The sequence below is a fragment of the Salvelinus fontinalis genome, chromosome 22 (assembly GCF_029448725.1).
Source record: "Salvelinus fontinalis isolate EN_2023a chromosome 22, ASM2944872v1, whole genome shotgun sequence".
Classification (NCBI taxonomy): domain Eukaryota; kingdom Metazoa; phylum Chordata; class Actinopteri; order Salmoniformes; family Salmonidae; genus Salvelinus; species Salvelinus fontinalis.
This window is the reverse complement of record NC_074686.1, coordinates 7,622,369-7,638,642: the sequence shown is the minus strand read 5'-3', so window position 1 is coordinate 7,638,642 and position 16,274 is coordinate 7,622,369. Positions and strand designations below refer to the sequence as shown.

General features: G+C 41.9%; 1 protein-coding gene across 2 annotated transcripts in view; it reads right to left on the bottom strand.

Moving 5' to 3' along the window:
* Positions 1–5,831: 5,831 nt before the first annotated feature.
* The window catches only part of LOC129819668 (zinc finger MYM-type protein 4-like), a 34,625-nt gene continuing 24,182 nt past the window's right edge, over positions 5,832–16,274 (bottom strand). For both annotated transcript variants that reach the window (XM_055876137.1, XM_055876138.1), the window contains exons 21-28: positions 14,122–14,331; positions 13,615–13,739; positions 13,277–13,454; positions 12,867–13,018; positions 12,679–12,793; positions 12,180–12,437; positions 7,551–7,683; positions 5,832–7,358 (exon numbers count right to left, since the gene is read on the bottom strand). In XM_055876137.1, coding sequence (XP_055732112.1) covers positions 7,124–7,358; positions 7,551–7,683; positions 12,180–12,437; positions 12,679–12,793; positions 12,867–13,018; positions 13,277–13,454; positions 13,615–13,739; positions 14,122–14,331 — 1,406 coding nt within the window. In that variant the 3' untranslated portion in view covers positions 5,832–7,123. The remainder of the gene's footprint in view (positions 7,359–7,550; positions 7,684–12,179; positions 12,438–12,678; positions 12,794–12,866; positions 13,019–13,276; positions 13,455–13,614; positions 13,740–14,121; positions 14,332–16,274) is intronic.

Here is a 16,274-nt window from a genome sequence, read left to right as displayed (position 1 = left end):
TCTCTCCTATCATTGCTATGCAGACGACACACAATTAATCTTCTCCTTTCCCCCTTCTGATGACCAGGCGGCGAATCGCATCTCTGCATGTCTGGCAGACATATCAGTGTGGATGACGGATCACCACCTCAAGCTGAATCTCGGCAAGACGGAGCTGCTCTTCCTCCCGGGGAAGGACTGCCCGTTCCATGATCTCGCCATCACGGTTGACAACTCCATTGTGTCCTCCTCCCAGAGTGCTAAGAACCTTGGCGTGATCCTGGACAACACCCTGTCGTTCTCAACTAACATCAAGGCGGTGACCCGTTCCTGTAGGTTCATGCTCTACAACATTCGCAGAGTACGACCCTGCCTCGCACAGGAAGCGGCGCAGGTCCTAATCCAGGCACTTGTCATCTCCCGTCTGGATTACTGCAACTCGCTGTTGGCTGGGCTCCCTGCCTGTGCCATTAAGCCCTACAACTCATCCAGAACGCCGCAGCCCGTCTGGTGTTCAACCTTCCCAAGTTCTCTCACGTCACCCCGCTCCTTCACTCACTCCACTGGCTTCCAGTTGAAGCTCGCATCCGCTACAAGACCATGGTGCTTGCCTACGGAGCTGTGAGGGGAACGGCACATCCGTACCTTCAGGCTCTGATCAGGCCCTACACCCAAACAAGGGCACTGCGTTCATCCACCTCTGGCCTGCTCGCCTCCCTACCTCTGAGGAAGTACAGTTCCCGCTCAGCCCAGTCAAAACGGTTCGCTGCTCTGGCACCCCAATGGTGGAACAAACGCAAATTTAGATGCACTATTGTAAAGTGGTTGTTCCACTGGATATCATAAGGTGAATGCACCAATTTGTAAGTCGCTCTGGATAAGAGCGTCTGCTAAATGACTTAAATGTAAACGTAAATGTAAACCCAGGCTGCCTAAGTATGATTCTCAATCAGGGACAACGAAAAATGGAAGAGGCAAGTAGAAGGGGGAAAAGTAAGGAACTTATCTGTTGGCCCTGCATTAAAGTAGCAGCAATCGACTCTGACATCCAACATTTCAAAATTTGGGGATTACCACATTAAACCGATGGTTGAGAATCTCCCATTTTATGTCAAAGACACTAGTCACATGATCTCATTGATAGAGGGCTTAGGAAGGATACCAGAGGACACCCTGCTGTCCACTTTTGATGTGGAGACTGAACTGGTATTATCCTATACCTACTTTGTCTTTGAGTCAGACTTTTTCCTTCAAATTCAGGGTGTAGCAATGGGCTCCCCTTCCCCATGTATGTGTGCTCTGGGAAGGAAGTCAGCAGGAACTAAATGAATTCCAAACTCTACTAAACGAGAGCTCTGAATACCTCAAATTCACCATGCAGACTGATGAGAAAAATAAACTACCTGGATTTATGGATTATCAAAGAGAATGATGGATTATCAAAGAGAATGATGCATTACACACAGACTTATTAAACACAAAGCCCACAGATCACAATACCTTGCTATGTACGGATAGTATGCATCCCCTTCCCCTCAAGAATGGTCTACCATATAGCCAGTTATGCAGGGTTAAGCGAATCTGGCCACCAGACAGATTTTGACAGTAATGCTAAAAAAAATGACAGATAAATTCAAAATGAGAGGCTACAAGGACAAAACTCTTGATGCTGCAATGATGAAAATATCTCAAAAACCAAGAGAGGAATTACTAAAAACTCAACCAAAGAAGAAAGACAGTTACGTTGTTTTGCACTAAGTACACCGAGGGTTCGGAGAAAATGAAAGCAATCCTGAAAAAGCACTGGCATATTCTGCAATCAGACAACAAAAAATTAAGATAAAAAATTACAAAAAAAAACAAAAACGCATACCTCTTCAAGGAACCCCCACTGGTGGTCTATAAGCGTGGTCAAAATATTGTAGATAGCTTGGTGAGATCTAACATGCCCCCTGAGCCCACTCAGACACTCTTGACACCTATCCCAAATGGGAACTACAAATGTGGCTCATGCAATAGCACAATTAAAACATCTTTCTTCAGACACCCACATACAGGTCAAAAAGGGGATCACTGTTAGGGGGATCATCTCATGCAAGACCAAGGGAGCAATCTATCTCATCACCTGTTCATGTGGAAAAGCCTACGTTGGACAAACGAAAAGACCATTAAAACAACGCATAGCTGAACACCGCAGCTCAATCAGGTGGCAGAACATTGACCATCCAGTAGCAGATCACTTTGTTGAAGCTAACCATCCCATCTCCTCCCTCAAATACACAGGCATTGAGCATGTTGCTCTACCAAGGAGAGGAGGTAACATCAAGATCCTGCTACTACAAAGGGAGTGTTACTGGATATCCTATCTAAAAACATTGCCCCCTAGTGGTTTGTATGTTGACTTTGATCTCAGGCCCTTATGAACAAATCTTTCTTTTCATGGGCAACGTTAGCTAGTTAACATTAACCTTCTACATCTAGCTATTGAACTTCCATACCTCTCAGGCCAGGAGCACAACAATGTATGAATTAATGGTAGGATCGGAACCGCCGTTATAATCATTGGCCAGTACAGAGAATTAAGTACAACCACAAGTCCAAATCCCTATCTTCATCTATGGCTAATTTAGGAAAGGGAGGTAAGGAAAGGATAACAACACAACTAGATGCAACAATTAGTTTGTCAATGATGTCTGCTCTCAATGGAATTTGATAGGAGTGACGCCAAATCCAAGCTGGCTTCTGTTGACACTTTGCTTTGGTGCGCCAGGACCATTCACAGTTGAGCTCGCTCATTTTAGCTCCACACTGATAGGCCATTTTTAAAAATACTTTTTTTGTCAAGTGAGACCAGATGCTCGCTGCCTTCCCTTGCCTTTAATTATACGAGCCGCAACAATGTCATACTCGTTTGGACCAGACAGCATCAGATAGATGGCCTGCACATAGAGAGACAGAGGGGCACTGTTTCACTCGGTCAGATGCTTTCTCCTGTGAGATACATTCAGCCTCTTGCGAATTGAAGGAAAATTATGAAACAGAGAAAAATATTAATTATTTTATGTGAAGCCTGGCTTCCCTTGGCACCCATGAATACACACCACTGCTTCTGGAAGGTTCTCCCATCTCCACAGAGGAAACTCTGTCAGAGTGACCATCAGTGTTCTTGGTCACCTCCCTGACCAAGGCCCTTCTCCCCCGATTGCTCAGTTTGGACAGGTGGACAGCTCTAGAAAGAGTCTTGATGGTTCCAAACTTCTTCCATTTAATAATGATGGAGGCCACTGTGTTTTTGGGGACCTTCAATGCTACAGACATGCTTTGGTACCCTTCCCTAAATCCGTGCCTCGACACAATCCTGTCTCGGAGCTCTACCAACAATTCCTTCTTGACTTGGTTTTGGTTTTAGCGCTGACATGCATTGTCAACTGAGAGACCTTATATAGAAAGGTGTGTGCCTTTCAAAATCATGTCCAATCAATTGAATTGACCACAAGTGGACTCCAATCAAGTTGTAGAAACATCTCAAGAATGATCAATGGAAACAGGATGCACCTGAGCTCAATAACTTAACAAAATGTGGAAAAGGGGTAGGGGTCTGAATTATTTCTGAATGCACTGTATAATGTCGAACCAAATAATAAATCCGCTATAGGTTGGTGGTAGTCTAATTCATCATATTAATTATCTGTCTCCTCAGCTGGTGACCCTGATTCCCAACATCAAGTGGGGTCAAAGGTCAGAGTATGTGGATGGGACTCTGTGAAAGTGGTTCCGGTGACTCTCGGTGTTCTTCTGATGCGTGCCGTCATTGTTCTGAGAATTGTCTGTGAGCGTTGACCCTTCTGGAGGAGCTGGCTAGTGAGATGTAGAGAATTGACTAGCGAGCACTATTCTATCACATGAGCTTTATGGGTCAAAATATTGTCATTTATTTCCTCAAATAAGTGCTTTTGACATGATGCATCTGGATGTAGAGAAGATGGGTCAAGCTCCTACTTATTTCTGATGGGACTGTATGTATTTTTGCAACTAGCTTTAACAATCGATAATGGTGAGCCACAAGATATGCAAGCCGAGAACAGAGCTCTTAAAAATCACAAAGACTTCATGTAAAATCTAACAGCAGGTGAGCAATCAGCTTTCTATACGAGTATGCTCTGCTATAATAGTTTTGTCTGTCATCAATAGAACATTTCAATTGAACTCAGTGACATTTTCATCCCTAAAGTGTATTAGACAACAGTGCTACCACGTTATGGCCTTAACTGCTTCAGTGTTATGAGGAAATGATGATTTCATACTCTACAAATTATAAATGATTCCTTCAGAAGAGAAAAGGGGAAGGTACTTTATTGCTTGATTGTCAACCGTTTTTTAAATCAAATAAGGAATTGAGAATTCTACCCATTTGCTGTACAAACACGGGTGAGTGAGATTCTAGTACGCACGAACGTTTCATATTCCATGTTATATTCCCTTTTGATATGGGCCTTTACACAATATATTGATTCAGGACACTGAAATTAACATTTAGGGGTATTTATTTTCCCAATCACACAGGGAGTGAACAACATCGGAAATGTGCTGTTGGCTGGGAAAGTACCATTACTTCTTTATTGATAGTGGCCTGGACTCATAGTCGTGATAACTGTGTCATGTGGGGGGGCTGTTCATCGCAAACAGGACGAGTTTGACTATTGACAGGCCGTGTAATACAGTACAGTAGTACAATATAGCTCATTTCACTACGGCCTAAACGGGGCTTTACATTGTATGATAGCTCTGCTTAAGAATCCCGGTTATTTGAATCTGTATTTCAGCACCATATTCTCTAGCCTCATATCTATACTTATGATAGAGGAGTTTGTGACTGCCCATTTTACACAAGGTAACATGTGAGCTATGCGAAAATCATTCAAGGAACCATTGCATGTCTTCTACTTAAACAAGTAGCATTCAGAAATGATTTATAATGTTTTTTTAAAGACATTTTTAGATGAGCAAGTTGGTGCAAAGATCCATTACCTTGAAGACCAGCTCTGGATTGGGTTAACAGATGAACAAGAGGGAGCGTGGTTATAGGTAGACAACACATCCCTAGCGCCAAATAAAAAGGACAGAATATTGTATTGAACTAGTGACACATTCACTATAGATGAAAACTATAAAGCATGATCATTCAGTCACACATATTGCTTCAATTAAAGTATATTTTGAAGTCTTTTCCATGACAGATCCCCCCCCAAAAAAAGATAAATCAAAAGGTTTATCCAAACAATGTAGTTTGTTTGAGGACATGGATCGTATGAATTGTCCTTCCTCCGATTATGCGTTACCCATCCTTCTACTCTATCTTCCAGTGGGGTAATCATGAGCCTGATATGTAGAGAAGTCCAAAGACAATATCCCAAATGGTGAAGACTGTGCTAGAATGGGAGAAAAGTACCTCGTAAGTTGGAAATACCCAAGAGTTGGTTTGACGTCAGCTGTTTTTTTACCAAACAGACAAAATGTGATTATGTCAAGCGCATGACACGGTATCTTTGTGAAACTGCCAAGTGTCTTGAAATGTGCTCATAAAGCCAAAGTACATTTCAAGTACCAAAGTATCAAGTACTTGTTTTCTTGCTAACATTGATGAATGAGGAGTTAAGGGGTTTCTGACGTCTTACTGTATGTGAAGTTTTACAGTTACTGTTTTATACTCTGCTAGGGTGTGATTCTAGCCACCTTCAACTGGCTAACACAATTGATCAGATCTCCACGCCTAAATCATATGACCACAAGAAATGTATTATTTTAAAACAATCTGGAATTAACTGGATAAATAAATCTTCAAAAACTAAACATTAGTTTTTCGGCATTTATTTAAAAATAATATTTGATACAAAAGTTTCTCAGAACAAAGTCGAAGAGACTCACCTCTGTGAACCATTATGGGGGAGCACTTAATGTAAAATTGCTCGTCTTTGCAGATAAACTGACAATATGGCCTCAAACTATAGCATAGTCATTTCTAATTCCACTTTGAGGATTCAGGGTTCTCTCCTTATTCCTGATATCACACCAAATCACAAGTGTTTGGATGTTCTACATAGGGAAACACAGTGACAACGTTATCCCCCCAAACAACATTATACATGCTTTCTTCTGTATGCATGTGGGAGCACTAATATGACAAAGCATTTTGGCAAGTTCAAATGACTCCAAATATAACGCAATAGACAATTAAATGGCATGGGTCTGTCTCCCACCAATTTTAGTAGGCAATGGACTTGGACAACACTATTGACAGCTAGTTATATCCCTCTGCGTTTGGTCAATGTTCTCATTCCCATAAACAGCAGCAAATACCAGAAATAGTCATGATATATCCTTTAACATACAAAACCACGCAAACAACTTTGTTGACATGGCTGAATGACATCTGTAATAATAAAAACCAACATTTTCAAAGCGTCCTCATATTTGTAGTGATCCCAGAAATACGAACTCTGCATTAGAAAGGACTTGGTCAGATATAGCAGAAGTCAATGTGATAGGCAACGTCTTAAAAGCGTCTTCCCAATCGGAGTACATATTGAATAGGGCTGGAGAGCATTGCATCGTATTGTGAACTGAAAGAACTTGAAAAGATCTTGTTAACCAAACTTGTTTCTCTCTATGACCACAATTATGCTCACCAGGGTTGGGGTCAATTCTATTTCAATTCAGGAAGTACACTAAAATTCAAATTCTCTTTAATGCTTTTCAATTGGTAAAATTTTGGGAGTTTGGTTCACTTTCGTAATTGACTGGAATTTAAATGGTATTGACCACAACCACAAATGCAGTAATGTGATTCTTCTTAAAGTGATTCCTTCTACGGTTTCCTCCACTTGATTTTGAAAGACCAGACAGCATGAACAGTGTCTCTTCAGTCCCAGTTGTGTGGTTGAGCGTCAGTTCATAATTGCGTTTACACACATTTTGTGTACACGACAGATTCTCAGTCTATAGGTGTGCGAACACACTACTCTTCACACATGGCTGGAGTCCTTACGGATAAACCCGTAGTTTATATGTGTGTGTGTGTGTGTGTGTATGTATGCAAACAAGAGCTTCTAACTATGTATGTGTGTGTGCGCACCACTCCTCATAGTCAATCAGTCTCGTCACTGTCTTGGTCAGGGGTCCACTCAGGGTCCTTGGATTGGGGCTCGTTTCTTTGGGGGTCTCCCAAATGGATCTCCCTGACGGTGAGGATGCGTGTCAGCATGGTGTCCAAGGTGTGGTCGTCCAGGCCCTGGGAGGAGAACCACATGGGGCTGTTGGGGACGCACGAGCGCTCCGGGAGCAGGAAGAACACGTTGGTGCGCTGCTTCACTGAGTCTGAGCTGGAGAGAAGAGGGCGAGAAGGAGAGCTCTGTGTTAGAGGTGGCTAGTTTTTAAATGATATGAGGAAAGATTTCAGAAAAGCCGTTTTGAAAAGCAATTTCAAGAACAAGATATGAGGTTACACTACTTGGTTAGATTGGCCTGCAGAATGGGGAGATTAAAGGCATGCAGTATGTGCGTGTGTCACTCACCACTTGGAGAGGTAGAACTCGTACAATCGGACAGGACAGCGGAGGGGATTCTCACTGTTCTCCATCATCTCCAGCACCTCCTCTTTCTCCTCTTCCTCCCTCTTCCTCTTCGCTGCCACACCGTCTGCATCGGCTACACACATACAGGTCCACGATTACATAGGAATCAAATGCGATCTATATTGTACTTTTTCCATTAGTAAAAACAGCAGCTCACACTTAAGGCTCAATGTTATTAGCTTGCTAAATAAATAGCTAGCTACATAAATAGATAGTCCAAAGTTGTCAAACTCAATCAGGCCGTATTGAGGAAAAAAAACAACGAATTCGCAGACCAGACATAACCTATTTGTTTTGACCAACAACAACAAAAAACTGCGACAAACTGACCATGGTTTTATTAGAAAAAATATATCTCTTTATAATGTCCACTCATGTACATAGGATGTTGTATATAGCATCTTAACATATTAAAACTAAAGAGATAAATAATATTTGTCCAGCCTTTGCTGCTATGCTTGCAAATGCGCATAATATGCTGCGACCCCAATCAAAAAGCATTGAACAACTCCCCTCCAAATATCAATTTTTTAATATTTTTTTGCACTGCATGGATCACCAGTGAGGTTGAATGCAGCCTTGCTGTATGGTGCACTCAAAATGTCTTGTAGCAGAGTAGCCAGCCTAGGCTCCTGCTCAAATGTTGCTGTAATAGACCTACATGTTTCTACTTGGCATGGTGTTTGTTGCAGGTTTAGTTTTTGGCGTTATCCATTGTCAAGCTTTAAAAACCGAAGCCAGACGCTAACATTTGAGTAGCCTAGCTAGGACTGTGTGTTGCATGTGTCTGTACACTCACCCTCCCCTGAGTGCTGTAAACGGGACAAACAAAAGCAGCGCAATTGAAGTTCAATTCACGGATGACGCAAGCGCATGTTGCTGTAATTTCATAAAGTAGATGACAACTGTTGTGTCCTATTCGGCCGGCGGGCCTTGAGACACATACGCTAGCGTATTAGCCAAGTTATGACTGATTTGTTATCAGCCCTGGCTAGTTTGATTGTATTGAGATGCTTAGTTACAGTCGTCCGTTTTTGTTCAAAATATTGAGTCATTGAAACTAACAGTGCATCCCGAATGGGTGGCGGCAGCAAACACTGCACCAGGCCAGCTGTGATTTACAACCTGATACCAATATTTTGGGGACTACCAAGAAATGTATTGGTGAATTATATTAATCATGCATTGAACTGCATCCATCTATTCTGCAAACAATACCTTACTGTATTTTTTATTTTTTAAATAACCTATTTTTAAACCTATTTTTGACATGATTGTATATTTGTTTCAAATCTGCAAAGTACCGTAATTTCCGGACTATAAGCCGCTACTTTTTTCCCACGCTATGAACCTTGCGCTTTATACAATGACGCGGCTAATTTATGGATTTTTCCCGCTTTCACAAATTCATGCCGCCAAAAAACTGAGTACCGTCACATAATGTGAAGTAAATCGAGCGCGCTCAAACTTTCCATCATTCTGATTACGGTAGTCATTTTGTCACCCTCATCATGGCAAAGACACGGAGAAATGCATATGATGCAGCTTTCAATTTGAAGGCGATCGATCTGGCTGTTTGAAAAGGAAATAGAGCTTCTGCACGGGAGCTTGGCCTTAATGAGTCGATGATAAGACGTTGGAAACAGCAGCGTGAGAAACTGACTTAGTGCAAAAAGACAACAAAAGCTTTCAGAGGAAAGAAAAGCAGATGGCCCGAACTAGAAAATGGATTGGATGACAAGTGGGGAGAAATCCTTCACTAAAACGGGCCGCATGCGAAGAGCGACTTATGGTCAAGTCTGCCAGTGGGTCCTGACAGCGTGGAGCTGCTGCGTATTGAAGAGGGCAGCATAAGCTCAGCGGGAAATTTGCCTCCGGATGAAAGTGAGGAGAGCACAATGAAAACGATCCAACATCGGATGAAGCAATTCTGAGGCTATTCAACTCCGACACCAAAGGAGATGACTTCAGTGGTTTCAGTGCACAGGAGGAAGATAGTGACCAAGGATTTTCTTGGTAGGCTACTGTTTACTGCTATTTAAAAAAAAAAAAATGTTACAAGCCTGTTTCGTTAAAGCCTATTTATTTTTGTTACAAGACGTGTTTCGTTAAAGCCTATTTATTTTTGTTACAAGCCGTGTTTCGTTTAAAGGCTGTGTAAAGTTAATTTGTTTCAATGCACCGGTAGGCACCTGCGGCTTATAGACACGTGCGGCTTATTTATGTACAAAATACATTTTTTTTTTTTTATTCTGTGGGTGCGGCTTATATTCAGGTGCGCTTAATAGTCCAGCAATTACGGTATTTAAAACGCGGTCTGTTCCACTTTCAGTTTCAATATGGTAGATATTGCATTCATTGTGTATCAAGTTTACAAACTATAATTTCAAGTTCATCAAATATATACAGTACCAGTCAAAAGTTGACACCTACTCATTCCCCAAAAATGACCCCAAAAAAGTGTTAAACAAATCAAAATAAATTGTATTGTCTTCAAAGTAGCCACCCTTTGCCTTGACGAGAGCTTTGCACACTCTTGGCATTCTCTCAACCAGATTGCATTTCAATTAACAGGTGTGCCTTGTTAAAAGTTAATTTGTGGAACTTAATGCGTTTGAGCCAATTAGTTGTTTTGACAAGGTAGGGGGTTATACAGAAGAAATCCCTATTTGATAAAATACCAAGTCCATATTATGACAAGAACGGCTCAAATAAGCGAAGAGAAACAGCAGTCCATCATTACTTTAAGACATGGTCAGTCAATGCGGAACATTTCAAGAACTTTGAAAATTTCTTCAAGTGCAGTCGCAAAAACCATCAAGCACTATGGTGAAACTGGCTCTCATGAGGACCACCACAGCAATGGAAGACCCAGAGTTACTTCTGCTGCATAGGATATGTTCATTAGAGTTACCAGCCTCAGAAATTGCAGCCCAAATAAATGCTTCAGAGTTCAAGTAACAGACACATCTTAACATCAACTGTTCAGACACTGCGTGAATCAGGCCTTCATGGTCAAATTGCTGCAAAGAAACCACTACTAAAGGACACCAATAAGAAGAAGAGACTTGCTTGGGCCAAGAAACACAAGCAATGGAAATTAGACCGGTGGATACCTGTCCTTTGGTCTGATAAGTCCTAATATGAGATTATTGGTTCCAACCGTCGTGTCTTTGTGAGACGCAGAGTAGGTGAACGGATGATCTCCACATGTGTGGTTCCCACGGTGACGCATGGAGGTGGTGGTGTGATGGTGCTTGCTGGTGACACTGTCAGTGATTTATTTAGAATTCAAGGCACACTTAACCAGCATGTCTATGGCTACCACAGCATTCTGCAGCGATACGCCAGCCCATCTGGTTTGCGCTTAGTGGGACTATATTTGTTTTCAACAGGACAATGACCCAACACATCTCCAGGCTGTATAAGGACTATTTGACCAAGAAGGAGAGCGATCGAGTGCTGCATCAGATGACCTGGCCTCAACAATCACCCGACCTCAATCCAATTGAGATGGTTTGGGATGCGTTGGACCGCAGAGTGAAGGAAAAGCAACCAACAAGTGCTCAGCATATGTGGGAACTCCTTCAAGACTGTTGGAAAAGCATTCCAGGTGAAGCTGGTAGAGAACGCCAAGAGTGTGCAAAGGGTACTTTGAAGAATCTCAAATATAAAATATATTTTGATTTGTTTAACTCTTTCTGGTTACTACATGATTCTAAATGTGTTATTTCATAGTTTTGAAGTCGTCACTATTATTCTACAATGTAGAAAACAGTAGAAATAAAGAAAAACCCTGTAATGAGTAGGTCCAAACGTTCGTACAGCAAAACGAATAACACCATCGCGTTCGAGAGAGTCTCATCTTTCCATAGAGGGGTAGTTGTACGTTCGGACACTACAGACATTTTTGTGAGAAGACCGATTTTCGGGATGTCTCATGGTCTGACAAACACCGCTATAGCTCTGTCACTACAGACGCATAAGTGCCAATTAGATTAGTAGGCAAAATCAAATTGCTGTTTTTGTCACAGTCCTAACGCGTCCTGCACGTTCTGTGAGCATCAGAGGGGAATTCCAGAGAATCTTAGCTTAGCCAAAACGGTTCAAACGCTAGAGTAAAATTCATAGGAAGAAAATAAATGTAACATGCCATAATTGGCTTCAGAAACTGCCAGAGACCTGTTATCACAGATCGTTTGATTCTATCTATTCTCTTCTACCATTCCTTGCAGGATTTTGTCTCTGGTTTTGAATTAATCTAGAGAACTGAAAATTAAACTTTAGAAAAGTTAATTATAGTTTTATGAACTTGATACAGACAATGAATGCAATGCCGACCATATTGAAACTGAATATATAAATATTATATTTGAAAATGTAATTACATTACTTTTATGCACTATTTATCCAATTCAGTTTGAAATCATGAAATACAAGGTACATTTATGAATTCAATGATTCAATTGTGCGTTTCAAATAAAAACAGAATGAAATCAAATACAGTTTCTGTTGCAACTGAACATGCTCCATAGAGCGAAGGAGGAGAAAACCAAATAGGCAAAGCACCTGCTGTCTCAGTTGCGAGGTCCTTCTTCGGGATGGGCGGGTAGAAGCGCAGGAAGTTGGACTTGGTGTTGTCATGGATGGACTTAGTGCAGCGCATGACGTGCGCGAAGGAGAGCTGGCGGTGCTGAGCCACCGTCTTGAACTGGAAGAACTTGGTGCAGAAGAAGAGCAGCGTGTTGAGCAGCACGATGGGAGAGTAGGCCCCCAGCTGTTTACAGTCCCACAAGTACTCCTCCTCTACCCGCGAGTGCAGGTAGCCTGGGAGAGAGAGATTCCAACATTAAAGACCTTTCAATAAGCATACTAATAACACATACCACAAACCCAACACCCTCAAATACATGAAAGGAACGCAAGAGAGGGGGAGAATGTGAGATAAGGTGAAGGATGACAGACGACAAGTGGTTGGTCATTCACAACAGTGTAGTAAGCAAAAGGCCTTATTACAGCCTTTGAGTTATAACACTGTGTTTACCAGTGTGTGTTTGTGTTTTCTTACCACTGGCGGTTATGGTAGGTTTGAAGTCTTTCAGCAGCTTGGTGATCTCCAGGGTGAACTTGCCATAGAAGAGATCAGTGAATATGTTCTCCATGCGCCCATTCTGAAATAAGTACTGCAGAAGGAGAGGCAATCAACAGAATGATACTATCAGAAGAAGTGAGAGTGTTTGAATGTGTGTGTCCTACCTGCTGGATGCCGAGGCAGAGATAGAAAAGACTGTCTTGGCTGTAGGACTCGCCGTTGGGTCGTTTAACTTCACAAATAAACCGACAGAGACCGTAGCCCAGCTCTGCTGTTGTGCATTTTAAAACATCCTCCTTTATCTCCATTGGCCGCGCTGTAACAGGGGGAACAGAGCGTTATTCAGTGTACCGAGTTAAATGATTCCCGGAAGCAATTAAGGAGGCAGGTTTAATCCAATAAAGATGCAGTAAATTAAGAAGCACAGCAACAAAAATGTGTGATATCAGGGGTTTCAGGAAATTAATAGTTATAATATAGTCTAATATAGTCTATAGTTATAATATAGTGTGATATGGTCAGGGCAGGGGGTGTGTGCACGTGCATGCACAAGTGTATCAGTGAGCAGACCCACAGCCAAATCGAGGCTTCTCCAGGTCAGGCTGGGTCTTGCTCCACTGGACCCATCTCTTCCAGGCGTCCACCCCGTACATGTGCTGCAGTTTGGGGGGCTCGCCGGGCACCACGTCACTCTTGGCCGCACCCAGCGAAGGCACCACTGGCGCAGTCTCTGCTGCTCTCGACTTACGCTTCTGTGGGGTCAAGGGGGGAGAGAAAGAGACACACCCACAGAAAAAATATTTACAAAGTATTTTAAAAAAGGAGCACTGCTGGGAGTTGAAATATGAAAAAGAATAGCTGAAGGCGCTCTTTGAAAGGGGTCTTATTTAGACTACTCTTTTGGGCTCGTACCTTTTTCTTCTGTGGCAAGCCATCCCGAGCTTTCCTTCTGGCTCTTCGTCGTGGAGGAGAAGGAGGTGGACTGGGACTTCTATCTCTCTCCTGATCCCTCCAATGGGCCATCAGCTCCAGGGTTTCTGACAAAACCGATGCAGATATTTGAAAACAACTGACGACAATGAGAATGAGGCCAGCTGAATTGTAGTGTGTTGAATAAAAGAAGCGTTTGACTTACTGCTGCTTGTTACATGTTGAAAACATAACAGGACAGTTGAAAGACAGAACAGAGCTAGAAGCCATTCACTATAAAGTCTCAATATGTTTTGACCATATAATGACCTTAAAATAAAAGATTGACAGTCTTCAACCAAGGAATAAGTATTCTACAAGTTATAACTTACACAAGTTACACTTCAGGAAAAAAAGGCTAAAACCTCTAACAGACTGGGTCCATATAAATATTGCTCAAATCAGGAATCCCTAATAGCTGTGGAGGTGTAAAAGTCGAGCATCACTCACGGACTGGGAAGTCAGCCTCTATGTCCATGATGGGGGGTGGGGGGGTGGCGGGGACATTGATGTCCACGATGGGTCGGAGCGTCTCGTGGGCGTAGGGTCGACTGTGGCGCGATGAGACGCCAGGGGTGGGGGGTGGCTCGTCATCCCAAGTGGTGAGGAAGTTGCTCAGTTCGTCTGTGTCCAGGTCTCCACTGTAGGTGCTGCCCTGGTCTGGTCCCCGGAGAGAAAAAAACTAAAGCATTTAAGTTATGGGACAGCTCTCAAAAGATTTGTCGGAAACCCTCTTTTACAGCCCCGTTACTTACTTGACAGTGAAGTAGGAAGTGCTTGTTAAATTGGTGATATTAATTACATTTCAGTTTCTTTGAGATTTATTGACATCACTATGTAGTTACTAATGTGCTGAATTATTTCAGGTCAGTACTAGAAACTATTGTTACTACATAGTCCTTAAAGTCCCATCCTGGCCCACATACCACCATGGCCACCAAATCACCCCTAGCTGTCCAATTTGCTCATTCATCCCCTCACCTCTCCCCTGCAAGTATTCCCCAGGTTGTTGCTGCAAAGGAGAATATGTCCTCAGTGAACTTACCTACAATAAGAGTAAAAAAAAATAAAAATAAAAAAAGAGGTATCTATAGTAATGAGGCAAAGCAAACTTCTCATATCTGAAAAGTGACTAGTGATACTAGTGAGGCACCGATATGACATTTTGGGCCGATACCGATATCTGATATTTTCCTTGCCAAAAACCCCGATACCAATAGTTAAAATGTTAGCGGTCTTTTAAGAATTCTAGTACAGTTAAATAGTTATCACACACACACACGCAGCAAATCCAGGCTGTATCACATCCGAGTCCCATAGGGCGGCGCACAATTGGCCTAGCGTTGTCCGGGTTTGGCCGTCATTGTAAATAAGGAATTGACCAAAAAGTTATTTTGTTGGCATTTACGTATGTCCCCATTACCAGTAAAACATAGTCAAAACCTATTATTTTCACTTACTTGCTGTGCTGTTACGTTGTTTATTTGTTCAGTCGTTTCATTCACAACCAGGATTTCTATGGAATGCCGTTTGGGTCTTTGCGTGTCAAATAAGCTTGGTGACCAATCAGGACCCCAATAGGACTGCATGTCACATAAGACTTGAACGTGTTCATACATTTTTTACGTAGTTATTATACATTGATTACACTATCACTTGTATTTCATATGTCACAACGATTCATCGATACGTTTGCTATGATGCTGGTAAAGTTGTCTCGCGCACCTACAGTGCTGGTCATAAAAAAAAAGCTAGACAGCTCATGGATGCAAACAATGTTTTTCCCCAAAAACATAGCAAAACGAAAATCTGTTTCAGTAGCTGTAATTAGCTTGCAAACTATCTAGCTAGGTGTCATCCAAAATATCCCTAAGACAAAATAAGCCCGTTTTTATTTGATTAATGGGGGTCGGACCCATCTATGTGAAGCTAGCCACAATAGGAATTAGCCACAGTAGTGGACTTTGCAATTAGCCTTCAAAATAAAACTGTCATTGACAGTGATGCAAATTAATACAAATAGTAGAATTATGCCATAATTGAATAGATCATGCTAAACGAGGTTGGAATGTTATATAAAAATCAATGAGTAGACTGATACCAATTACTTCATATTCCAATCTTGTTTAACATTATCTAGTCTAAATATGGCATGATTCCACCAATTGTAACCTTCTGCATCACCTTCAAAGAGGTACTTTTATTTTGAAGGCAAACCGCAAATTGCACTATGGTGCCTAATCCTTTTTGTGGCTAGCTTCACAACACATAACCCGGGCAGGTCAAGCCTCACTAGCCAGATGAAGCAAGCTGGCTGCTTATAACGTTAGCTTTAGGCAGCAGGGTTAAGTAGCTGGCTAACTATTTATTTTCATGAACTGAAGTTCAATTTCAATAGGCGAATAACAAGTGGGAACCTAGCTAATACTTACTCACAAGGATTCCTAAATCATTGCTAAGAATAATGAAAATGACTGTAGTTTCTACTGGTCATTGTTTTCAGGCTGGTTGTATTGGTGCTAGCTAGGTACCAAGCTTTGAAGTTGCGGTCCAACAAATTATGCTTTATTACCAACGCAGTATTGTAAACATATCGTTTGTGG